The 25,534-nt window shown below is 47.8% G+C and overlaps 1 protein-coding gene and 1 long non-coding RNA gene across 6 annotated transcripts; one reads left to right on the top strand and one right to left on the bottom strand.

The window, feature by feature from the left end:
* The first annotated feature begins 357 nt into the window (after positions 1-357).
* Positions 358-1,974, top strand: LOC128778656 (uncharacterized). Its single transcript, XR_008424385.1, has 2 exons — positions 358-1,417; positions 1,573-1,974. It is a non-coding gene; the product is annotated as an uncharacterized LOC128778656 (long non-coding RNA).
* GTF3C4 (general transcription factor IIIC subunit 4) lies at positions 1,923-25,431 on the bottom strand. Of its 5 annotated transcripts, XR_008424382.1 has the most exons (6): positions 24,787-25,426; positions 15,579-17,396; positions 12,176-12,306; positions 10,119-10,207; positions 7,100-8,122; positions 1,923-3,406 (listed from the first exon to the last, which is right to left on the bottom strand). XR_008424382.1 is itself a non-coding variant. In XM_019420716.2 (5 exons), the coding sequence occupies exons 1-5, from the start codon at positions 25,141-25,143 to the stop codon at positions 3,375-3,377; spliced, it is 2,427 nt and encodes an 808-aa protein (XP_019276261.1). In that variant the 5' UTR covers positions 25,144-25,427; the 3' UTR covers positions 1,923-3,374. The 5 variants fall into 5 exon arrangements, 4 of the variants coding, with proteins under 4 accessions (XP_019276261.1, XP_053764457.1, XP_019276265.1 ...); XM_019420716.2 differs by lacking the exon at positions 7,100-8,122 and having other exon boundaries at positions 24,787-25,427; XM_053908482.1 differs by having other exon boundaries at positions 1,923-8,122.
* Between the last annotated feature and the right edge of the window lie 103 nt (positions 25,432-25,534).

The raw sequence follows: 25,534 nt of genomic DNA, 5'->3' as shown, positions 1-25,534 counted from the left end.
CACTGAAGGTTTGTGACCCTCCAGACTCCTGTGCCCAAGCCCCGAGAAGATACAGCAGGGACCTCCCGCCCTCCCGCCGCTCACCCACACGGAGGCCGCCCGCAAGCCCAGGAATGAAACCCATCCTGTGGGCACCTCCGCCGTGCACTTCCCAGACCCCTGAACCCACTCCCCAGATTGCCAGAGCCAAGATGAGCCACGGTTTCAAAGTACCGTGTGTCGGGCTGATCGCCTGTGTAGAAGGAAAATCTATGGCAAGGGGCCTGAGGGCCGGGGGGGCGGAGACAGAGTGGAACCTCAGCTACCTTTTCCATCCCTTAAAAGCTTCTGTACTTTATAAACTTTTAAATATTTTCCACTTTAAATATTTATCACTTCCGAGCAACATGGTTTGTTTTTCTGTCAACCCTTGCTTTATTTGGATCCCTTGTTCATTTACATTTCATGTAATTAGTGCTGTACTGGGTGTAAATCGATGATCTTAATTGCTTTTCATTTTCCCAGCCTAGTCCATCTTAGGTTTCTGTCTCCTGTTTTGGGTTATTTAAAAAAAGTTCTAGTTTTCCCCTGTTTGTTAGCTGAATCATACACCTTCTTATTATTCTTCAGGTGGTTACTCCTGCCTCGTCTCAGAACCTCGGGACTTGGTACTTTGTACCTGGTGTCCGCCCGCCCCTTGCCCTCCAGCTCTCCAGTCCTTGCAGCTTCTTGGATCTTCCTTCCACCCCCCACTCACCCCCCCCCCCCCGCCCTTTAGCATTTCCTTTAGTGCTGATCTGGCGGTGATGCGTTATTTCCCGTTTTTGCCTGAAAACATCTGACTTTTCATTTCTTTAAAAATTTTTTTTTAATTTTTTTAAATGTTTTTACTTATTTTTGAGACAGAGAGAGACAGAGCATGAGCAGGGGAGAGGCAGAGAGAGAGGGAGACACAGAATCTGAGGCAGGCTCCGGGCTCTGAGCTGTCAGCACAGAGCCTGACGTGGGTTCGAACTCATGGAGTGTGGTATCATGACCTGAGCTGAAGTCGGACGCTCAACCGATTGAGCCACCCAGGTGCCCCTCTTTAATAAAAACTTTAATGTTAATTTATTTGTGAGACAAAGAGTGTGAGAGGGGGAGGAACAGAGAGAGAAGGAGACACAGAATCGGAAGCAGGCTCCAGGCTCCGAGCTGTCAGCACAGAGCCCAACACGGGGCTCGAACTCACGAACTGTGAGATCATGACCTGAGCCGAAGTCGGGAGCTTAACCGACTGAACCCCCCAGGCGCCCCTGTACTTTTCATTTAAAGGGCATTTTCATGGAGTTGTGGATTCTAGGTTGGTAGCTGCAGTCTTCCCGCCCCTCTGCAGCCCTCCCACTTTCCCGTCCGCATCCGGAATTCTTCTTGAAGCCTTACCACTGCCCCTTTTAAGGTACCTTCTCTTTCTGCTCCTTTTAAAGTGATGTCTTTTTCTTTGGCTGCTTCAAAGCCTTCTCTTTGCCTTTGATTTTCAGCAGTTTTACTCTTACTTTGAGGAGGGTCATTCATTTTCTCATCCTGTTCCGTCTCTCGCTTTGCTCTCGGCAGGGCTCCGAGTTACGAGTTTGTCGCTGCCGAAATCCTGCAATCAGAACTTCGTTTACAAACTCACCAGGTCCTACGTAGCTGACGTCGCCGAGGACATACGGTGTCCCACGCCACACCGAAGCTCTGATTGCTTCCTCTTACGTTCCTCGTACCTTTTTCTGGAATAAACCAAAGGCACACTGAATGGATTCTGCCGTACTTGCTACCGGCGTTTCTTTAACACCCACGGCTCTTTCCTCCTCTGCTCGTGCCTGGGCATTACTTACCGCTGCTGGTGATGGTGCTGGGCCTGAGGAGGTTTCTAGACTTGGCTACAAACCACGTGAACCTGACAAAGTATGCACACAATATACAAACAATTCTGTTATTTATTTATTTTGAATAAAAAAGTGGCCAAGATAATACTGCGGCTCTGCATACAAAACACCACATGTTCGAGGTCGTTCCACATTTACAAAACTGCCGTTATGTACAGCACCGGATATTCACAGCAACTTTACTAGAAGCATACGAGCAACTGAGGGGCGTCCAAAGCGGGAAAAAGCTAAAAACCAACCATCTTTCATTAACTGCAAAACCGGCCAACCAGCTGACCGGTAAAGGAAACGAGTGCCTGTTAGGTTTTCCTTCTTCAGCAGTGACTAAAGAAAGACTGCCCCGCGGGGCTGTATGCCGACAACACACCCTCCACAACCTCCTCTTTGTTTTTTCTCCGCTCTTCTCCACTTCAAACTTGTCCCGGCAACCTTTGCCCTAGTATTAAATAAAAGCTCAGGACACTGGGATATGATCTTCAGGAAAAGGCGGCGAACGAGTGCTGATGATATGGCGTGGCCTGGTTCAACCCAGGAAGCCCAGTTCGAACCCAAGCGGGACTCTGGCCCTCTTCGGGTCGGCAGTCTTTGCAGTTTTGAACGCGCTGGAAAAAGGGAACCATGCTCCGTCTTGAAGGTGGCAGGAAGTGACTCATCCTACGCATCAGGAGCACCTACTCCGTGCAAGGCACTTGACATTAGGTGCTGCAGGAACTACCAAGATGAAGCAGACGGTCCCTGCCCTTGAGGAGCTTACAATCTAATCATGAACACTATGTACATATATACAGTGCAGAGAAGCAACTAATGTTTCTGGATGCGGGGTATTCCAGGCCAAAGGTGTTCCTGTTCTTAAAGTTTCCTTTAAATGCCAAGTCAAAACCACACCACCCAACCAGATGGTAAGCACTGAGAAACTCTCTCTCCATAACCTGAAGATTTTAGATGCCTGTTCTTTTCATTAAAAAAAAAAAAAGTCCTATGTGAACATACATATAATTCAAAGCTGAGCACGAAGATTAGCACAGGCATTGGGTAAACATAAACTATGTATCACTATACACAACACACTAATTTTTCTATGCGGTCTTGTTTCTGTATAAACAGGTTTGATATTCATGTTCCTTTCGTAAAGTACAAATCTGAGTCAAAGTCCTGAAGAAGCCATAATAACCCATTTTTGCTTTTAATTTTGCATTAGCACCCAGACCAAAGCGTGCGACACCCCAGCAGTCTGGTCGCCAAACGTAAAACCGATAAAGCACAAAAGTGTCTCGTAGCCATTTTGCCACCTCTTCCGGGGTCCAGCCTGACCACCTTACGGGATCTTTCTGCGAGAGTAAGGGGATGTCGTGAAGGCTAGGGAAGCAGATTTTTACCATGGAAATGAACAAGATTTAGAGTGCCGAACTTTAAATGAACCTCCCCGGCCCAGTTACGGCAGCTCACCTGGACGGGCTCCACCTGTACCGCGTCGGGAGGCGGGCATCATCTTGCCGCCTTTTCAGCTCCCGCCCAGCCTGGAACGAATGGCACCGCCGTGTTGGCCATCTGAACAATCCTGCCCTGAATAAACTCATTCACCGACTGGGACCTCAGGTTGTATATTAAGACCCGCCCCACCCCGAGTATAATTATAACTCAAAAAAAAAGCAAGGTAAGAAAAGCTGAGTCACCTAATCAGATAAAGACACTGAGGGAGAAGCAGTCATATTCTAAAAGGAGTAACTTCTTTATAGCATATTTTTTTTAACAGCCATTCGCCCCTTAAACTGATTGGTTTCCACAGCAAGTTTTCAGAAGCAGCCCTGCTCTAACACAGAGCACATTTGCAGAGGGAGGCCGCAGCCTGCCTACCAGACTCAGCCTGGCTAGAAGGCTTGATACTGATCTACAGCAGCACCTGGGAAACGAGTGCCCAGTCATCTGAAAAACCCTGCTGTTTCATCAGGACAGTGACGCTATAGTATTTCAGACCATTAGAAACAACTCTGTATTTTGCAAATTTGACTTAATTCCACTTAAGGACAGTCAGATTTCACATGCTCTGTAATCACTTAAAAAGTTTTTTTAACGTTTTTTATTTTGAGAGAGGAAGAGACAGAGAGTGGGGAAGGGAAAGAGAGGGAGACAGAATCTCAAGCAGGCTCCGCGCTGTTGGTACAGGGCCCGATGTGGGGCTCGATCCTATGAACCGTCAGATCATGGCCTGAGCGGAAATCAGAGAGCTGGGCACTAAACCGACTGAGCCACCCAGGTGCCCCGTGATCACTTGAAATAGCAGGTATCATCTTAGCAAATGTGAAGATCATAACTCCCCAAACCTTTCTTAGCCTCAAGAAAGAGCGGTTTGAAGTTTAATAACTATCAGACCTGAGACACACACCTACTCCGCTCGAAGCTGTGCATGCTTCCACTAAGGACTAACATGAAAACAAGTCACCGCAGTTAGATCTTTTACAGGCACCCGTAAAACTGACAACCTTGAGGGACGAGGTTAGATTCTTGAGACACGCTGGAGCCTCACCAAACTGTGCAACTCCACGGACACACTTGGGAGCGTGTGAGCAGAAAGGTGTGTTCGTGATTGATCACGGGAGCCACGCGGACGCCCTCAAGGGTCCACGGGGGGCTAACATTAAGACATTCATTCATTTCTCTGCCTATTGGCTGTTTTTACCACCCAATCTCTTTAAAAAAAAAAAAAAAAAGGGCAGAATAGATCTTTCCCTTGGAAAAACTTAGGCCGGCTGACTTCTCATACAACCCGTTCGGCTTGGCGTCACCAGAAGTTCTGCTTGTCAGGACAATGCTGGCTTGGGGACGGGGGTGGGTAGAGTAAGGACCTAACATTTAGCAGACTCTACCCCAAAGCCCAGCCAGGAGCTGCTGAGCACTCTGCCACGGAAATAACCAAGAGTTTCGAAGAAAACCAGATACGGTTTACCAAGCTAACAACTAACACTGTTAGCCTTAGAAAGAAGTCACCGTGTGATGCCGTCTCTTCTGGGAAGGGAGACCTACCGTGTGATTTAATTTGTACAGATTTTACCACTGATCTGTCGTTCTTTCAAGCATGAAATCTGCTAGCTCTGGACGTGTCCTAAAGCTGAGAAAACCAGAGGAAGGGAAATCAAGAGGAAGGACAGGCAAGAGAGAGGAATCAGGAACAAGAAGGCTCTGGACCTGGACCGGTGGCGTGAATTCCTGCGGTAAAGTCACTAAACTCGGAAGCGGTTTGACTGTTGCAAGCGGAGCAGGTGTTCCATAAAACTCCCCGTGACAAGCACCAATAACCACCAACTTCTTCTGCTTCTTAGCTGATAGTGTTGTAGTTACAACAGAATATATTTCAATATTCCATTACTACCCTTTAACGTTCCATTCACCCGATTAACCCGTGACACTCGCTAACAGGTCCAACCCGCACGTTTCAACATTAACATTCCCAAAAACTTCTTAGAGGCAGAAAAATGTCACACTCAACCACACGCTTCGCCAGTGGTTCTAATAAGTCCTGACACTGAAAAATAATTGGTAGTTCTGGCAGATATAATAGTAGGCAGAGGCTGCGTGAAGTCTGGGTGGTGGACACACGAGGATCTCAGAATGAATCTCGAGCGTAACAAGCTATCAATTTCTAATCTAGAGTAACGGGGACAAATTAACCCCGGGCGGAAAGAGCGCGATCCAGGTGTGGCTATCAGACTCCCGAATGCAACGTGTTGTAGCTGAAAAGGCCTAACTGCACACAGTCTTTGCCCCCGTGCTCCCAAGCAGCGCGACACCGTGGCTTCTACCGTTTCTGCCGCTTCTGAAACGGTTGTTACAGTGACAGCCGAGAGAAACTCAAAATCCACTAACCAGATCAGGCGGATGTGAGGAAGCACGGAGGGCACGACAAGTTTAAGCCGCGAGAGACAACGAGCCGGAAGACTCCAGGGGTCACCGCTGCGTTCCCAGGGTCCCACTGCCCGGCGCTCTGTCATCAGGGGCTCTGACTCTTTGTGAAGTCGGAAGCGGACTGCGTTTGTGATGCTGCCACGAGCTCACACCAGCCTCCGTGGCTGAGGGGGTGGGTGTGGAAGAGGGGGAGACCGCCCAGCTCCACGCAGAAACGCGGGCCGAGCAGGGGTCGGGTGGGCTTCAGAATCTGAAGGATGCCCCCAGGCCTAGTCGCGCGCAGAGACAAGCCAGGTTCTAGCCCAACAGTTGCCATGCTTATTCCTACGTAGACACACAAAATAATTTGGGAGACCCTTCTAGTTAACTCCCAAGAGTTAAATTCCCCCCAAACGTACAACTGTTTTAAATGAAAACTTAATGTAAGTTTTAAAAGGCAGCAGCACAGAAGTCCCCAATCGGAACAAATTGAACACTGACCCTGGTTGGAACCAAAAATATGCGAAACTAAGCATCCCAGGATTATGAAAACTGCAATAATTCCTTGACATGATCTCAATCTTTACCCTCCTATTTGCGGTCACGTCAAACAGCTACAGGCACAAACGACCACAGCCACACCGCCTTCTGAGCTGTGTCACCCACCCACGACCTTAATGCCGCCTGATTCTTTCCTGAAAATCAACTTAACATGCCGGACACGGGCATCTGGATCAACACTACTCTTGAAGTCACCAAGAGAAAGATAAGCAGAAGACTCCAGAAAATACAGATTTGAACACAGGAGACAAAGCTAGAACAGGAAACAAAAGACATTTCAAAGCAGACTGGAAGCGTCTCTGGAGGGCTCTTGGCTCTCAACATGCGAGCGGAGGGGCAACAATGCAGTGGCGTGGGGGGCGTCCGGGGGCATCTCGTCCAAACAGCAAGTGTTTCTGAAGCGAGGACAAGATGTCTTTCTCTGAGCAATCACAAGAAAGGCAGGAATAAATGTCAGGATAAAGGCCAGACAGCATGTGACAGAAGTGACAATTTCACATTTTGTATTTCCTATCCAACTTCCCGGAAATACGCACCATTTCGAGCTGTGGGCATCGCAGTCCTGTTGATTAGCACCAATCCCTAGGACACTTATTCTGTAATCTGGCAACACTGTAATTCCTGAATGTCCATCTTTAGTTTTAAATTTTAAGGCCAATTAATGTCTAACATCTCCTCTTAACAGCCCAGAGGAAAATACCAGTATTACAAATACCAAGGACCTTTATACTAAGAAATTCCCAGGCTCCCGTCAACTGAGCCGCACACACCTGTGGCACCAGAGCACGTCTGGGCTGCCCACTGCTTTCTGGAAGTTTCCTGGAAGTCTTTAGATGGACTGCACGTTCTCATACTGGATATCAATGAAATGTCTGGACATGTCAACATTAAAAACACTCCAAGTTTTAAGGAGAAAATATTCTTTTTCTTCTATGTACAAAAATCTCACGTAGGCTGTGACAGTCAGTCTGAAGCAGGGAGGTGTCACGGGCGAACGGGAATACCAGATGTCCTTTACATATTAAGGACAAAGGGAGCTAACATGGGAGCTCACTAAAAATAAGTCACAATTATTAACTTAGGAGAATCACCTGACCTTTTGACACATTGAAGCCAACTTTAGTCTTGGCTTCAACCTCTTAAAAATCCAGTTCTATGAGAATGGTTTCAATATGCACGAGAAACAGGAATCCTCGGGATACAGATCTGCGGCTGTTTGTTCGGAACAAAGCATCAGGACCCTGTGCTGTTTCCGACACTTTTAACGTGTGCCGGAATATCGCGTACCATGCACCACGCGCTTAGGCTCTCTGGAGCAGCTCGGCACCAAGGCAAGCGTTAAGCCCAACTTGGTCCAGCGAGGCCCTTACCCCGACTCTCTAGAAGAGATCGTTCTGTTCCCAGAGACGATAGGGCATTCTTGTTGTTCAAACTGCTTCAGTCAAAACACTTGAAAAGTAAGTGTTCCTCACTGGGTGAGGAGGCGGGGGGCTAATGTTCATCTCAGAATGACTCAAAATCTCTGCGTTCAGTTGTTTTAAAGAAATCCCTTAGTCCCCGGAGACAGAGACCGTGCTTCAGAAATGAGTTCCCAGGGCCCCATCTACACTCCTGGAGAGAGCCTCGCCACCCGAAGGCCGGGATCAGCCAGCGCGTCCTACGTCTTCAAGCCAGAGGGCATTTTCTGTAACAGAGTACGTGCCCTTCCCATCTTCCCACCGCTGACGTTCAGAAGACGGGAGAATCGCAGAAAGGGCAAGGGCTTTGCAGTAACCTCTTAATCCAGTCAGGATCTGCAAAGGAAGACAAGTGGCGTTGAGTGTCGGCTTCGGAGCGGGTGGGCCGAGGCCTGGCCGGACAGCGTGAACGCACAAGAGGCCTGGTCCCGGCCCTGCGTCCTCAGAGCACCTCGCGCCAACATCCTACACCAGCTGGACTAGATCTGTGCCTCCCAAAGCTAAGTGTGCGATGACATTTTCATCCCTCTATGACGGAACAGGAAGAGAAGGGTAATGAATGAATGATTCATACAGCTAAACTTACTCAGTTCAAGGACGGGACTGTACTCTGTTCTGGGAACATAGCCTTAGTACACTGTTAATGCTAAATTTTTTTAATGTTTATTTATCTTTGAGAGAGAGAGAGAGAGAGAGAGAGAGAGAGAGAAAGAGCGCACAAGCGAGGGAGGGGCAGAGAGAGAGGGAGACACAGAATCTGAAGCAGGTTCCAGGCTCCGAGACATCGGCACAGAGCCCGACGCGGGGCTCGAACCCACGAACCGCGAGATCATGACCTGAGCTGAAGTCGGACACTTAAATGACTGAGCCGCCCAGATGCCCCTAAGATATCCTTTTATAAAATTACAGTAATGGTATTTTTTTTTAATGTATTACTTGGAAAAAAGCATGACCACACTGGCTCAACACCGTCTCCCTCTTTAAAAACTCCCCTAATCTGTAAGTGCTTTATTGTACGACTGCTCTCCAGACCCACAGATTCTCGTTCTTCCTCAAGCTGTATGTAGCTCAACTCAAGGTCAATTTGGCAGGTGTATTTGTTTCTTTGATTTGTCTCAATCTTTTCCTGATTTCCTGTCTAAACATACCAATTCTCAACTGCAGTGAGTGTTTAAAGTTCCCTCCAATTTGTTTCAAAATAACGCAGTAAGAGGAGGAAAGCGAATGGGGGACTACAGATGAAAGAACAAAAAGCCACGAGCTGGGGTGCCTGGGGGGCTCAGTCGGTTAAGCGTCCCACTCTTGATTTGGGTTCAGGTCGTGATCTCCCAGTCTGTGAGATCGAGCCCCGCATCGGGCTCTGTGCTGACAGTGTGGAGCCTCGCTTGGGATCCTCCCTCTCTGCACCTCCCTCGCTCACACTTTCTCTGTCTCAAAATAAATAAACATCAAAAAAAAAAAAAAAAAAAAAGGCACAAGCTGACAATTTCTGAATGATGGCTACATGAGGATTTATTATACTCTCTACTTTTGTATGTGGCTACATTTTCCATAGTTGTTCCATAGTAACAACTTAAAAAGAACACAAGCTGCCAGCACACCAACTTCTCAGAATGAGACGTTAGCCAGTTCGGAGTAAAAGTCAAGAAAAAGGGCATAGTTTTGTGGAGAATGTTTTGTTTTAGTTCATCGAGACCACAAATTTCCCCCAAACATGTAGATAATTATATACGCTTATGTCTAGTTAGCCTTTTTGGTTAGAGTGCGATGTGACGTGAATGAGCTTTGGGTCATGAATCTGACGTTCATGTGACTATGTAAGTCACTAATTCCTTGCCCGCTTCTATGATCTTACTTCCAACTCATCATCTCAGAAATGTGGGCTTTGTCACTGGGCCCATCAGGAAAGAGAATACAGGCTAACCAGGAAAATCCCGTCATGGCTTTTAGAAGAATGAGTCCAAGCACATACCGAATATTCTGGCTTAGCAATGCTGTCTTCGTATACCTCATCATTTGTAGAATCTCCACCCAAATATAATCTACACGTGCCACCTAACACAAGCTCTGACGTTTTTCTGAATGAATAATTTGTTTGCAGTAACGGAACAGCAAACTGCAGCCCTACTCACACACCAACATGCAGTAACTATATCCTTCCACGTGACATATTCCAGTTATCATTTTTTCATTAGTTGTGGTTTCACGATAATACTGCAAAGAGCAGAATGAGCCTGCTGACTGACGGTCCCTAGTGGCCTAAGATGCTGCAGGGCGGAGCCTGACCCGAGCTGAGTCAGTGCCACCCTCCCAAGGCTGGGCAAGCACTCACCTTCTGGAGCTGGGTGGCGGGCGATGCTGTCATGGAGCAAACACCTTCTGTAGATCAGACTCTGGCAGGACTGGTAGGTTAAGAAGCACCTGAGAGAATACAGACTGGATCGTCAGGAGCAACTCGCCACACAGTTCCCGTAAAACCATCCGCTAACCAAGTAAAGCACGTAAACGGTGCTCACGCGCATGGCCACAAGGTAGCCCTCTGCACACCTGCGCTGCCCCACCCTTAGTGAGGGTCCCCGCTCAGGGGCAGGTTGCTGAGCCAAGACATACAAAGCTTCCAGTCCAGTCGCTGCCACTTCTTGTTGGCCATTTGCGTCACTGGGAAAGAGTTTACTCTGTCCACACCTGTCCATATTTTGAATTTCTGACATGTTAAAAAAGACGATCAGGTATCATATGGCAAATTATTCTCGTATGTGATTTTGAAGATTAGATCTAAGCACTGTGTTTAAGGATGTGACAGTACAATGGGGAAAACCTGAAAGGTACAGAAGACAAAGTTAATGGTGCAGACAGACGGGACGTGAAGAGACGTCCCCAGGTTCGGCCCTGTCCTGTGACCACTCGCTAAACACCCATCGGGACCAGGCTACAAAGGGCAGGCGGAACGGGTACCTACCAAGGACCAGGCATTGTTCTAGGAACAGCTGTGGACACAAAATTCCCCGTCCTCATGGAGCTTTGTATCCCAGACGAGAGGGAGAAGCAAACGGTAAACGTCTATGAAGAGGCGGTGACTGCTAGGGAGGACGACAAGGCAAGGAAGAGCGACAGGAAAACCAGGAGGCAGGGGACGCCAGCAGGGGTTACGGTTCCAGGTAGCGTGGCCAGGAAAAAGGCCTACCCGAGAAAGGAAGGCCTGAGGAAGCCACGCGGACACCGGGCAGAAGAGCATTGCCAGGCAGCGAGAATGGCCGTGCAGACATCCCAGAGGAGGAGGGGTGCCTTGTGTGCCTGAGGAGCACTGAGGCCAGTGGGCTGGAGCGAAGCAAGCGAGGCGGAGAAGCACAGGAGAGGAGGTCAGAGAGGGGATGGGGGCCAGGCTGTGCAGTCTTGGTCACTAAAGGGTTTTGGGGTTTACTCATCCCAAATGGGCAGCCTCTGGAGAGTTCTGAGCGGAGAGAGGGGTGACATGAAGGGATGAAGTCTCAGTGGGATCACAATCATGGCCACACTGACGACAGACCGGAGGGCGTGGGAGGAGGCGGGGACACCTGCTGGGAGATAACTATGTCACCCTGGCAAGGGAGGATGGTGTCTTCACCAGGACTGGGGAGGCGGAGGCAGTGAGAACAGGCTGGATGCAAACTGGAAACGCCTGTTAAACGTCCAAACACAGACACTGCACAGGTGGTCGGACACGAAAGTCTGGCTTTCGGGGGAGAGATTCAGGCTAAAGCTCTCTCCGTTTAAGTCACCCGCGGACAGGCGGTGTGTGACCGCCGGGGAAGTGCTGACAAAGGAGAAGCAGGTCCAGGATGGCTCTCCAGGGGACGAAGCAGAATCAGCAAAGACAGTAAGAACGAAGCGTCAGAGGCCGGAAGGAAACCAGGGAGGATGGTGTCCAGGAAGCCGGGAGACGCGGGCGCTTCAAGGAGCAGGCCGGGGAGTGACGCCCGGTGTCGAACACGGCTCACGGGTCTGTCGGATTTGAGCACGCCAAGATGCCCTCTTCCAGTGAGAGCAGGAAGACTTCCACCTTTCAGCATAAAGTCAGACCCAAACGAGTGCACGACCTCTTTTATATTCCACTAACTTTAACAGATACTACTTTTGTAATACTTTACAATTTTAATGCTCCTTCAAAGGAAAACCGTATCGCCAAAATAAAGAAAGCCCTCTGTACGTCAGGCGGTAAAAACATGGTCTTTAGAGAGCGTCTGGCCTTAGTAAGACCGATGAAAAAAGTCTATGCCTGGTTTTTTGGTAGTGGCTTTTCTCCAACCGAGTGGCAGGGGCGACATGTTTTAGACACACACTTTACCGCGCTCGGTGCGGCACAAACCTGGAAGAGGTGCACAAAGCAGGGGCTGGCTTACAATGGCTTACCGGAGCCAGATGTGGCCATTGGAGCAGACTGCCTGTTTGCGATCTGTGAATGGCAAGATCTCTTTACACAAACTACAGTGCTCAGGGAAGGTCTGTTTGTTCATCTTCTTTGAGATGTGTCCAATCAGCACCTAATGAGACAAAGCAGTCGGCAATGTTTAGTGGGGTGAGTGTAAGACTTGTCAAAGAAAAAGCCTACTGACCCAGTGGAGGAAGGGAAACATATGCCGTATGGACGGGAGATCGGCATTTCCACGCAGGCCGCTCATGGTGTCTGAACGTGACGAAGCCAGGCCTTCTCCACGTGCTGACTAGCTGAGTAAACTAAATTCATCGAGGGACCCTCGGGTAACAGGGTGAACGCTAGCCACTAAAGAAAAAACTGTTCCGAAAATCAAAATCTTACCACTTGCCTTGTTTTAGCAGCTTCTGAAACCAGGAATTCAGAGTTCTGTTAGAAGACAAAGTATTTAGCTATTCTTTATAATGACTTAAGAAGGGAAAGCATAAAGTCTACGGGTGAAGTATTCTGTGAAATGCTAACTTTGTAAGATTGTACAAACGTCCGTTCTTTTAAGACAGGCTTACAACGTATAAGCAGGATTAAAAAATAATCATTTCCCTTTCTGATAGCCCCAAGACCCATGACCAATCTGATCTAGCAGCCTGCCATCTGTGAACCACTGGGCCCCCCGTGGAGAGGTTGACAGCACAGGCTCTAGAGCTGGTCCCTATTTCGGCTTTTCTCTGCTTCCTTAGGATCACAGCACAAGAAAAATCAAAGTCTAAAAAAAGGTATCTACTTCATTACTTTGTTGAAAAAAAGCCTTCAGTGGCTACATCTTTTGCAGGCATGGATACAACGAGCCTTTAGAACTTCCTCGTCTTACTAGGAGATAAGGTCCTTCAAGCTTTTTAATCCATTTACACTTAAGTTCTGGCAGAAGAACTCACATTCAGCCACTCGCTAAAATTAGCTCTCTGAAGTTCTGAAGGGTATCTTAACAGCTCCAAAGGGTGTCTGACCTACTCAGTACGTAATTTACAAATCTAAAGCCCGTTACCTTTTGGCTTTCTAGGTTTTTCAGCCTTAAGAATTCTAATTTATGGTCCCTTATGCAGCGACAACCACCCCCCCCTTCTTTTCCGGACAGGTCAAACACGCTGACGGTGGTATGACAAAACCTACTCCGGACTCCTTCAGGAGAGACGCACTCCAGTTGTACACAAGGAAGAAGTGCTTCCACGTTTGTCCTCACTAGCCTTGATTGTGCAAGCCCAACTGTATTAGTGTAACTCCTACATTCCCAATGGGGGAGATACTGTTCCTTCCAAGGGGCAAATACTTATTCTTGGGAGGAAAAGAATTCTTACCCTTTTTATGCATAAAGCACATTGATGTATATAATCTATATCACAAACATACGCACAATGTAGCTGTAGTATTAGTAGGTTACAGGCAAGAACAATTAGGGGGGAAAATACCTAAAAATGCTGGGGGTGGCGGGTGGCAGTGATAGTCTTAACTACACCAACATATCAGGCTGAGGATCTCAGAAACAATTTGTAATTACTAGATCAATGCGCTAGGTTTGAAAAGGTTCGTTTCATGTATATAGTGGGATTTTTTTAAAGACATGAAATGTAGTGTTTAATTTTTTTTAATGCTTATTTACTCTTGACAGAGAGAGAAACAGAGCTGGAGCAGCGGAGGGGCTGGAGAGAGAGGGAGACACAGAATCCAAAGCAGGCTCCAGGCTCTGAGCTGTCAGCACAGAGCCCGACGCGGGGCTTGAACTCACGAACCGCGAGATCATGACCTGAGCCGAAGTCGGACGCTCAACCGACTGAGCCCCCCGGGTGCCCTGAAATGCAGCGTTTCTAATCAAAACTCAGTTTTACCGATAACAGAGATGCTATCTTCCCTCCTTTCCCCTGGCTCTGTTGGAAACACGTGACTATGCCAGTAGTTTCCTGTGCTCATTGCCCACCTGGACAATTACCTAAACTATGAACACCAACTTCCACCACGTACTTCCTAAAATGTTTTGTTAATCTTTCACCGACTCTTGTAACACTCCTGCTAGGTCCAGAAAACTTCCTCGCAATTCGCAATTGGGAGCACAATGGAATACTTTTTAAGAGCGGACTTTCGGAGATGAAAAATCAGTTACATGAACAGTACATTGTAACTACTCTTGAGATTTTACTGTAGATATCCTAGGCGTAATAATTTCGGGGTGGATATGCACACTTTCCAACAAGAAAATGCAGCAAGTAATTTGTGAGTGGTTTAACATTAGGCATGAAGATACCTGAATTTACTACCTTCGATTTTATTTTATTTAAGTTTATTTATTTATTTCGAGAGAAACCGTGCACGCAAGGGGCGCAGAGGGAGAGAGAAGATCCCAGGCAGGCTCCGTGCTGATGCGGGGTGTGAACTCACTAACCGTGAGATCATGACCTGAGCTGACATCAAGAGTCAGGTGCTTAACCGACTGAGCCACCCGGGTGCCCCTATCGCCTTCAATTTTAAGACTCTGGGCAGTGAGAAGAAGTGTCAGTCTAAAGAGTAAAAAGGAGCGCGGGCTTTTGTAGTTCTGAATACGTTAGTATAAAGTATATTCCTTGAAACAAAAGTTCTTCAGGATTTTAGCAGCTATTACTTCACAAAGAAAGGTTCCCTGATGTCAGGGTAACAATGAAGTACACAAAGTCAAAGGGTTTCTTCTCCGCAGGAATTCCCAGAACCATCAAAAGGATAAGGTACACTGGGAGCCTCTAAGTGGAGGACAGAATGTAACCCTATCGTTCTATCAGGGAACTTGAATTCTGTGGAATACGTTTCGGATAAGGCTCTAAGATGCTTCTAAACCAACATACAGATTAAGCCCAGTTTTTGTAAAAGTAAACATTATGAGTAATAATTTGCTTACTTGACATGCCCTTCTTGACTACATCAAAAGGCCTCGTCAAGTCTTCCCAAATGTGCGCAGTCCCTGTGCGGCCACCGCCGCCCCGTCTCCCAACCCCAGAACCTTCTGCAAACAGGGAGGGAAGCAAGCAGGGGGTCACATTTGCCCTGCTGTCACTGCCCAGTCACATACAACTCGCTAAACGAAGCCTCCTCCGGCTCATCCACAGCCGGGGGATCTCAGCCCGCAAACCTTGCTTATCCATCAGGCTGCGGTGGGAGGAAGCATCGAAATGTTTTTTGTACGATTTGCAAATGTCCTCTGCATTAATCCACGTTTCCTATTTATTCTCCTGCACCTCACGCCAATCAACTCCTTACAAAATATCGAAGTCAAAGTTGGGTTAGGAATTGGTTTAGGCCACTTCTCCCTCATGCAGAAAGCAGACCTCTTACCGTTCTCGTGCTTCCGCTAGAAACACCTACCCGTGCCGTGCGGTCATCGTACTCCTCGTCAGACATCAGAAAGTTGCAGAGGCCCCTGGTGGGGATGCTCGTGTTCTCTGTGATCCAGGTGTGCAGGTACACTTCTCCTAAGACCCGCTTCATGTGCTCCCTGGTCAAGTGCATTTCCACGCCTTCGATCTTCCCTTGGATCTCCAGGAGCTTCTCTTCCATCGGCTCCCGGCCCCCGGCGTCTCCAGGGGTCAGTGAGTCGTCGATGGGGTCCTCGGGATCGCCCTCTCTGCTCCTCTCCTGAAGGCCCTGCCTACTGGCCTGTCTGGAAGTGCCTTCCTCTTGTTCCTCCTCGGCATTGCCCATCCCAGGGGAGTCAACGAGTAAGATTTTGGAGTCCTCGTGGGACGGTTTCCATAATGCTTCTGAAGGGGTTTTCTGCATCGACTGATACAAAATCCTCAAGAGGAACAGTTTGAAACGCCAAAAATACGTGGCCCCACTGCTTTCGATCTTTTTTTCCAAAGCTTCTTGTAAAAACTGCGGGATGTGTTTATCTTTTAAAATCTTCCAGCGAACCAGATCTATTAAATCAACCTGCTTGAAGAGATTCTGAACGGAAGACTCCAGGAGCTGAGCAGCTGCCTCTTCAAAGGTTTTGAGAGTTACGAACTGGACCTGGTAGTTTTTGTTAACGGGGTGGAGGCCGTTGACCATGCCCTCGGTCGTAATGACAGCCAGGTACGCGCCGCAGGGGCTCACCGCTATCCCGTGCGTCCTCACGGAGCCAAACACATCCGAGAGTTTAATTAGCTGGTGTTCAAACTTTAACGCCACATCTGTGAAAATGGGAATCAGCTGCCTCACCTTCCCGTCACTGGAACAAGTGTACACCGTCCCGTTCTGCTTGTCCGCAGTCATGGAGACGATCGGCAGCGAGTGAAGGCCTGTGACGTGGGAATTGTGAACATTGAGGCCTGCTTTGGAGATCAGAAGAAGACACCAAAACACGTAGGATCCTCTTGCTGCCACCACCAAGCTACAACTACACTTCTGGTAAGGGTGATAGAGCGGGACACATTTAATGCTGTGCACTGGCAACTGGTCCATCTCTTTCCACAAGACAACAGGCTGCCTTAGAGTGAAATAGCCTTTAACTGCTTTGAGATTGACGGGCAGGATTTTTACGGGTCCGAAAGCGCTCCCCACGATAAGGCCGCTCATTTTCCGATTATTGTGCTCATATTCCCACCAAAACAAAACACTAGGAGAGTTGATTCCGGACTCGATCGTGTTGCACGATGAGATGGATTCCTTCCCTACGAAGGGCAGCTGAAACTGCCACACGGCAATGTCACCGTTCTCAAAGAGGACCGCCAGGAGCACGCTGCCTACGTCCCGGCACTCGTTGTTATGCTTGACCTGCTGAGTGGTGCAGATGCCCGACCACTCCATCCTGACCGGAGTCTGCATGCTGTGTCTCCTCTGAAACTCCGCGAAGTCCCCGAGATTCCCTTCCGGAGCCTCATTTTTAGAGAGCCTGTAACTGGTCTCGTAGAGACGTTCTCCATAAATCTCTGTCAGATCGACCAGCTGGACCCACTGGAGTCTGTTGAGGTTAGCCTGGATGGTCAGGCGATTGTCCATGGTCAGTGCCGCCAAGAGGCACCTGCCATTTGCATCACAGCCCATGGGGGACCAGCTAGTATATTTGAATCCCCTCATCGGCGGCAAAGCCTTCCCCTCAGGGTTGAACACCCTATCCAACATGAAAGTCTGGCTGACTGTGGGGTCTTTCGAGGTGGCAAACTTCTCCTTACACTCAGCAACTTCTGCTTTAGAGCCAACCTGAAAGTAAGAGATATAAAAACTATCAGATAAATATTTCACTCTAAGAGGAATATATTTACATTACTTAGGGTACTGAGTGATTCATCAGCGTCGACTAGGTCACGTTCGCATATACAGAAGTTTGTATCGATTCTCTTAATTTTGAAAGACATACGTTTAAAAGATCAAGTGCGTGTCTGAAAGTGAGTACTTACTCAAGAAATAAAGATTTTTGTTTTAAGAGTCAGAATAAATGTTGCCATGATTCATAGCCTGGCTCCCACATTCTTTTTAGAACTGCCATAAATAATGGCCATAACAGCAACGTACTTGATCTTTAAAGCATTTAGAGCACGCAGCTGAACTACTCACAAAACCATAAACACGTTACATATTCATGAAAACACATACCCATATACGTCTTTGATACAATTGGATATTTGGGTTTTTACAATTTTTTTGTGATACAAACGCCAGCTTTAGGTTCTATCTAAAATTTCATCCAGAAACTATGCCGAAAGCCAACTCCAACTGCTACATCCACTGTTTCTATAGAATGATGTCCACTCTGGTTAGACTACTTGCCATTCCTTGAATATTCCGTCCTCTGCCTCCCTTGGCCCCTTCTCTGGAATGCTGTTTTCCTATCTAAATCCCATCCATCCCACCAGATCTAATTCTCTCTCTGAAGCCTTCTGAGATCATTCTGGCTTTCACCCATCACTCCCTTCTCCGAGTTTGTGACATATATCAGTGGTGCTATTTATTTAGTGCTTAGCTGTTTGACTACAAGTTCTTAACAGAGATTTTAAAGGGACATTAAAGACAAAGGAAGAGATAAATGACCAAAAGAGAGTGGTTCAGAGCCAGGAAGGCTAGAACAAAACAAAGTAGGAGTCAACTGAACTGTGCTTTCTGTGGGTATGTGAGGCAGGAAGAGGAAAGGACTTGACCCCACTGTCTTCAGGGAAATGGATCCAGAGAAAGAAAGAAGAATCTTTCAGATTTAGTGACAATCTCCTTTTACCTAGAGGCTGATCTTCAAATTGGAAAGGGTAGTTATTAGATGATTACAAAGGAATTCAAGCCTAAGACATACATAGACCTAATAAAAGTCACTTTAAATGAGTTTAAGTCCCCAAACCCAGAGGAATTACACTCCAGGACACAGGAAAAACTTGGAAGATGTTGCACTCCAAACCACTAACTAGTCCTCGGTCAAGTTTGAACTGGGAACGTGTCAGAAAACCAGAGTGCAATTAACAGTTTTAAAGTATCACCTAAACAGTAAATGGGTAACAATCACAGACCATTCAGTCCGCTGGGGAATAAAATTCTTCAATTACTAACAGATAAAAGGTTTGTGTAGACAGAAGGGATCATTAGAAACCAGCACTGGATAACCAGAAAAATCTAATCTTATTTTCTGTCGAAACTGCTACATGACACAATAAATAAGCATAGAAAGGTAGATACCACGTTGTCCACCAAATGAATTAGACGACTAACTTTTCCTAAAGTGTGTTACTAACACCACCACCCCCTAAACTGTCCCTTGAAGTACGGCTGTGTGGCCAAGTCCTGGGAATGCTGTTTGCTACACAGCATCTCACTCTGAAGAGTCTCAGGAGCACGTTAGATGCCTTGGCCAAGGAGCTACTGAGAGCCTTACCTAGAGTTTTTGTTTTGTTTTTAAAAATTTTTTTTTAATGTTTATTTATTTTTGAGACAGAGAGAGAGAGAGAGAGAGAAAGAGACAGAGCTCGAGAGGGGAAAGGCCAGAGAGAGAGGGAGACACAGAATCGGAAGCAGGCTCCAGGCTCCGAGCTGTCAGCACAGAGCCCGATGCGGGGCTTGAACTCACGGATGGTGAGATCATGACCTGAGCCAAAGTTGGACGCTTAACCGACTGAGCCACCTGGGCACCCCATTGTTTTATTTTTTTTTAAACAACACAACTTTTTTTGGGTGATGTCCCCCTTTATTATCCTAAAGAATACTCTGGAATCATGATTTAGAAAGGCTTTTGGGGCGCCTGGGTGGCGCAGTCGGTTGAGCGTCCGACTTCAGCCAGGTCACGATCTCGCGGTCCGTGAGTTCGAGCCCCGCGTCAGGCTCTGGGCTGATGGCTCAGAGCCTGGAGCCTGTTTCCGATTCTGTGTCTCCCTCTCTCTGCCCCTCCCCCGTTCATGCTCTGTCTCTCTCTGTCCCAACTCCCTCTCTCTCTGCCCCTCCCCCGTTCATGCTCTGTCTCTCTCTCTGTCCCAAAAATAAATAAAAAACGTTGAAAAAAAAAAAAAAAAAAGAAAGAAAGGCTTTTAAGGTAGCCTCTTGGATACATTTATGAACATACTGGAGAAATGCAGACTGGAAACTCCAATTAAACGGAAGTGTAGCTGGCTAGCCTGTTGATAAAATAATGCTAGCCAGAGCCCAGAGCTTTGTATGGGTAAATAAAATTTGAAATATGGCAGAATGAAGCACAACATAACGATTGAAAAATCTGTGCTATGAGGCCAAGACTACCTGGGTTCAAATCCTGGCTCTATCACATAGCTTTGTGACCTTGCACAAATTGCTTAAAACTTCTGGCCCTAATTTTCTCATTTATAAACAGAGAACAATAATACGAGTCTCACAGAGTTAGGAAGTACAAATAAAGATGTAAAGCGCCTTTTTTTTTTTTTTTTTTTTTTTTTTTGGGTGATCAAGAGTCTCTACTGACTGGGGCAACGGGCGGCACAGTTAATCCTGACTCATGATCTCACAGTTGTGGGTATGGAATCTCTGTAAGATTCTCTCCCTCCCTCTCTCTGAATCAGTCAATCAATCAAAAGAATCTGTACTGACTGAGCCAATCAGATGCCCATAAAGCATCTACTAACAAATGCTCAATAAATGTTAGCTATGATGACGACAAATACTCTCTCAGGATTAAGTGTTAATGAGGCCTAATAAAAGGGTGCAAAATGCAGATATAAAGTTGTCCACCAAATGAAGGGAAGAGGTAAAGTCATTCACAAACCTTGTAATACTGTAAGCGAAGCAATAACTGTTAGAATAGGTAGATTTGCTACAAATAAAAGCTACTAAAGAACTAAAAGTAAACTTAGCAGCAGAGGATGAAATCAAAGCAACTCTTGGTCCCACTCACTGTAGGAAGAACTCTTGAGAGGAGAGAGAGCAGCTTGGTTCTCAACCAATGGAGAAAGCCCATGCGGTTTCGTGTGTATGAGTTTGAATGAGTACGCTGTCCCTCCGAGGAAGTCTCCAACTCACAAAACCAGCCATCAAATGAAAACATGCAGCCAGATGCTCAAGGAACACACACCACAGAGAGGAGCCCAGCTCCCAGAGGACCACACCCAGCCAATCATTTAATTATATACCATCCTGTTCCCAGCTGGCCACTATTACTGCTACTAGCTAATTCCTTTGTAAGTACCTAATGAATAGAAATTCACTTGAAGTTACTCAACAGGAAGCTTCTTGAAGGCAAGAATAGGATCCCAAAGACAGTCAATAGTTACTTAATGTGGAGTTAATAGTTTCTCATACTCGTAACGATTCATACAGAATAAAATTAGTTATACAAACATTAGAATTTGCAATTGTATCCAACTAGATGATGATTCACTAACTCAGCAGTCTAATGGGAAGAGAAATTGCAAATCGTTCTTTTTGTAAAGTTTATCTTGAGAGACAGAGACAGCAAGAGTGGGGGAAGGGGAGAGAGAGAGAGGGAGGGAGGGAGGGAGGGAGGGAGGGGGAGGGAGAGGGAGAGGGAGAGGGAGAGGGAGAGGGAGAGGGAGAGGGAGAGAAAGAGAATCCCAAGCAAGCTCCACGCTGTCAGCACAGAGCCTGACAGGAGGCTCAAACCTATGAAACTACAAGATCGTGAAAAACAAAGGTCGGACACTTAACCAACTGATCCACCCAGGCAGCCCGCAAATTATTCTTAAATCCCAGTTCTATTTTTTCAGATCATTCACTTCTAGCATTTTCCTTTATATCATACAACCTCGGTGCCCAGGACAGTAACTTGCAAATAGCAGGTAGTATTTGAACTATTATATAACTGCATATGTTCCTGAAAGAAATTCATAATCTAAATAAAGGGTCATAGAGCAAAAGGTCCAGAGTAGCTCAGCATCTAGCCTTGTAGCAGTGCCATACCTTAAACTGATCCAGGCTGCAGACTGGCCCACCTTTTGAATCAGAGCAAAGGCAAGCTGGACTCCACTGAGCAATTTAAATTTTTTTTTAATGTTTATTTTTGAGACAGACAGACAGAGCATGACTGGGGGAGAGTCAGAGAGAGGGAGACACAGAATCCAAAGCAGGCTCCAGGCTCTGAGCTGTCAGCACAGAGCCCGACGTGGGGCTTGAACTCACGGACCGTGAGATCATGACCTGAGCCCAAGTCGGCCGCTGAACCGACTGAGCCACCCAGGCGCCCCAGCACTGAGCAATTTAAATCCTTAGGCACTGCCAATGGGTAGAGCCATCAAAGTACTGATACCAACTTCTTTAGAATCCTACCATCATACCCCAGGGATTTACCCTACAGAAGCCTCTTTCAGAATTTCAGGGACAACTCAGCATTCATTCACCAAATGGTCGTAGTCTAATAAGACTGCTGACGGATGGTTTGTGTGATGTGCATTCCAAAGAACAGTACAGGAGGAGAAGACGCCACTAATTAACTTTGGACAACCCATCAATTACAAGAGGAACACAAAAGATTTGCTCTTACTTGTTAGACAGTTGTGCAACCAACGAGAGTCTAATTTTTATCAGAATATTCTGGATATCTTCATGTCCATAGCTACAGCATTAATCCAGACCTGTATTCCTTCATACCTGTATGACTGCATTTATTACTTTAAGTACAGCATGTCGGGACCTGTACTAAGTGATTGTACGTGTGTGTGTGCATATATGTGTATCCACATATACATACGTACATAGATGTATTTAATTTAATCTGCCAAAAAATCTAAACAACACAGGTTTTAGCAACCCCCTTGTTGAGAGTGTCCTATCTTGCTATTTTGTACCAAAGCCCAATCTCTTCACCTCTATTTTATACTGACCCCAACAATAATTTTCTGCATTCTGGGCCCACCAGATTCATATTCCTGAACCATCCCAGGTCAGTCCATGTTTATGAAACCGTTACAGCCCTTCAGGCTTCTTAGAGTGAAGCCAACTTCTTCAGACCGTCAAACTTCCCTAATGGCCTTCACCTCAATTTCCCTCCCTAGGAGAGCTCGGTTGACCCACCATTACTTACACAAACAATTAAGTACATGCACGACTTAATTATGTGTGTAACATGGACAGCTCATTCTGTTGTCTGGAGGCCCCTCTCCCATGTTCCTCTTTTGAACCAAATCCTACGTTCTTTCAGGACTGCTTCAGACTCACCAGCAGATAACACTCCCCGATGTACATGCCTCCCTATTTCTTCCAGTCTTTAAATTCTCTCTGCTAAAGTATTCAATCTGTGTCACGCTGGGCACACACACTTAAGGTTTTCTCTAGTTCATGTGCACATGCACATCCTTAGGAACAGTAGGGATGTACCTTTTAAAGCCCCTTTCTTCTGCCTCCCTCCCTGTTTCTCAATTTCACAGTAGTACCAGGGTCTACCTGATTTGTTTACACTTGAACTAATTTGTTCGTATCTTCTCCAAGATCTTACAGGGTTTAGTCATCCCAGTTTACCAATGATCTAACTCGATGACATGTTGTTTGCTTAAAACTTTCAAGTACGCTAAAAAAAAAAAAAAAAAAAAAAAAAAAGGGGTGTGGGCTCCCTGCACCCTACCCACAGTGACTGATTCATATTTAAAATTGGTGGTGCAGGGGCGCCTGGGTGGCTCAGTAGTTTAAGCATCCGACTTTAGCTCAGGTCATGATCTCGCAGTCTGTGAGCTCGAGCCCCGCATCGGGCTCCGTGCTGACAGCTCGGAGCCCGGAGCCTGCTTCGGATTCTGTGTCTCCCTCTTTCTCTCTGCCCCTCCCCTGCTCATGCTCTGTCTCTCTGTCTCAAGAATAAATAAAACAGGGGCGCCTGGGTGGCGTAGTCGGTTAAGCGTCCGACTTCAGCCAGGTCACGATCTCGCGGCCCGTGAGTTCGAGCCCCGCGTCAGGCTCTGGGCTGACGGCTCGGAGCCTGGAGCCTGTTTCCGATTCTGTGTCTCCCTCTCTCTCTGCCCCTCCCCCGTTCATGCTCTGTCTCTCTCTGTCCCAAAAATAAATAAAAAAAAAAAAAAAACAAAAAACGTTGAAGAATAAATAAAACATTAAAAAAGTGTTTTTAATTGGTGGTGCAGAGAAAGCTTCCAAACTCTGTATGCGAAAGTCACATAAATACATTCTCTGGGCATAGACACAGATCTTTACAGTGTGTATCACTCTCTGTAGTGCCTGTTCACAACTTGCCAAAGAACGTAAGCTCCATGAAGGCAGGGACCTTGTTTTGTACACAGCGTTATTTCCAGAACCTAGATAGCACTAGGCCAATACATGGTGCTATTCAAACATCTGCTGAATGAGGGAATACACGTTTTATAGACCACATCTAGGCATAAAGATCTATAAAGGAAACAGGGCAAGTTTTTGTACTTGAAACCACTAATGAACGATAAGACTTCCTATTCGGGGAATAAAAAAAAAAAAAAAAAATTGGAAAACAGTGATCTCCCAACAGTAAAACTAGGAACCCGAAACTTCTGCAGGCAAACTTAGTAGGTATGAAGCTGAAAGCACTAAATCTACAGAGACCTTGAAGTTTAAGAACTGCATTTACTTCCAGAGGCTTTTCATGCTACATCCCAAAGATGTTCAGCTACAAAAAAAACCGAAAGTGCTCAGCGGCTCAAGGTGAGAAGGACCATCCATATAAAAAGTCGGCTAAGACAGCCGAGACCCTGAAAAGGACCGAATTTTCTTCAGAGCTGAAGAGGCACCAGAGGAGGGCACGTCACCGTAAACAAAGCGAGCGGAGGGCCTCGGGGGAGTCGATTCCAGACAATGGGAGCAACTGTGGAGGCAAGGTCTGGGGTTGGGTCAAAGGGGGTGGAGTCTCAGAAAGCACCAGAGAGTAATCAGCGCCAGCAGTGGGGCAGACGCAGGGCCGCAGGCAGGACCTGGCTCGGAGGAGAGCTCCCGGGATACGAGAGTGTGTGTCGGAAGGGGGTGGGCGATCCGGAAAGCCGGGAGCAAACGGCCGCGAGGTTTTTTGTTTGTTTTCCAAAAAACGGCGACCCCGGCCACTCTGGACGCGACGAGGGGAATCCCCGGAATAGGCGCAGGCCGAGATTCCCCCAGGGACCCGTAACGCGGCCGCGGGAGCGCGGCAGGAGGAGACCCCGGGGCTGGGGCCCAGGGGGTGACTTACTTTGAGGAGGCAGCTGTTGAGAGGGGCGGGCACCGAGGTGCGGTGGATAACCAGGTCCTGGCCCGGGTTGTGCACGTCGCAGATGAGCTCCAGCACAGCGATGCTGCGGGCCGTGGACACGGACACGCGGTGGTCCTCGGACCAGGCCAGCGGCTCCAAGCCGCTCACCGCATACTGCAGCTTCACGGCCGGCTCCCGCCGAGTCACCAGGAAGCGGAACGCGGCACTGGGCCCGGGGGCCGCGTCTGCAGCCGGCTCCTTCCCGCCCGCCTCGCCGCCCCCCTCGCCCTCCTCCTCCTCGGGCGGCGCAGGCCCGTCGGCCGCGAGCCCCACCCGGGCCTTGTCAGCCGAGCTCATCTCCCCTCAAGTGCAGAGGCCGGATCCCGGGGCGCGCCAACCTCGCGCCGCCGTCCCGTTGCCGCCTCTTGCGCCGCCGCCGCCGCCGGCCCCCAGCGCCCTCCGCAGCGGCTTTCTCCCCTCAGGCCCAGAGCGCCGCCGAGCCAGGAAGGACCCCGCCGTTGCTAGGCGACCCAGCCCTGCCAGGTGGCCAAGGCGCTGCCTGTCTGGAAAGCGCGCCTCCTCGGCGGGCCGGACCGAGAAGCGCCCGGACTCGGCCGCAGTGGCCGAAGGGCAGGGAGCCTCGAGGGCAGCCGAGCCCCAGGCCCCTGTGGAGGCCTCCTGCACCACCGAAGTGCTGAGGGAGCGGGAGCGCGGCGGCAAACGAAGGAAACGTTGGCAAGATGGCACA

The sequence above is a fragment of the Panthera pardus genome, unplaced genomic scaffold, assembly GCF_024362965.1.
Source record: "Panthera pardus isolate Hobbes unplaced genomic scaffold, ASM2436296v1 HiC_scaffold_20, whole genome shotgun sequence".
Classification (NCBI taxonomy): domain Eukaryota; kingdom Metazoa; phylum Chordata; class Mammalia; order Carnivora; family Felidae; genus Panthera; species Panthera pardus.
The sequence above is the reverse complement of the archived record's forward strand: the minus strand, read 5'-3'. Positions and strand labels throughout refer to the sequence as shown.

Coding starts and splice junctions, on each gene's coding strand:
- GTF3C4 (XM_053908482.1), bottom strand. CDS start 25,143: ATGAGCTCGGCTGACAAGGCCCGGGTGGGGCTCGCGGCCGACGGGCCT. Junction 17,397..24,786: donor TCAACAGCTGCCTCCTCAAA/GTAAGTCACCCC, acceptor TCTTACTTTCAG/GTTGGCTCTAAAGCAGAAGT. Junction 8,123..10,118: donor CCGCCACCCAGCTCCAGAAG/GTGAGTGCTTGC, acceptor CTTCCTTTGCAG/ATCCTGACTGGATTAAGAGG.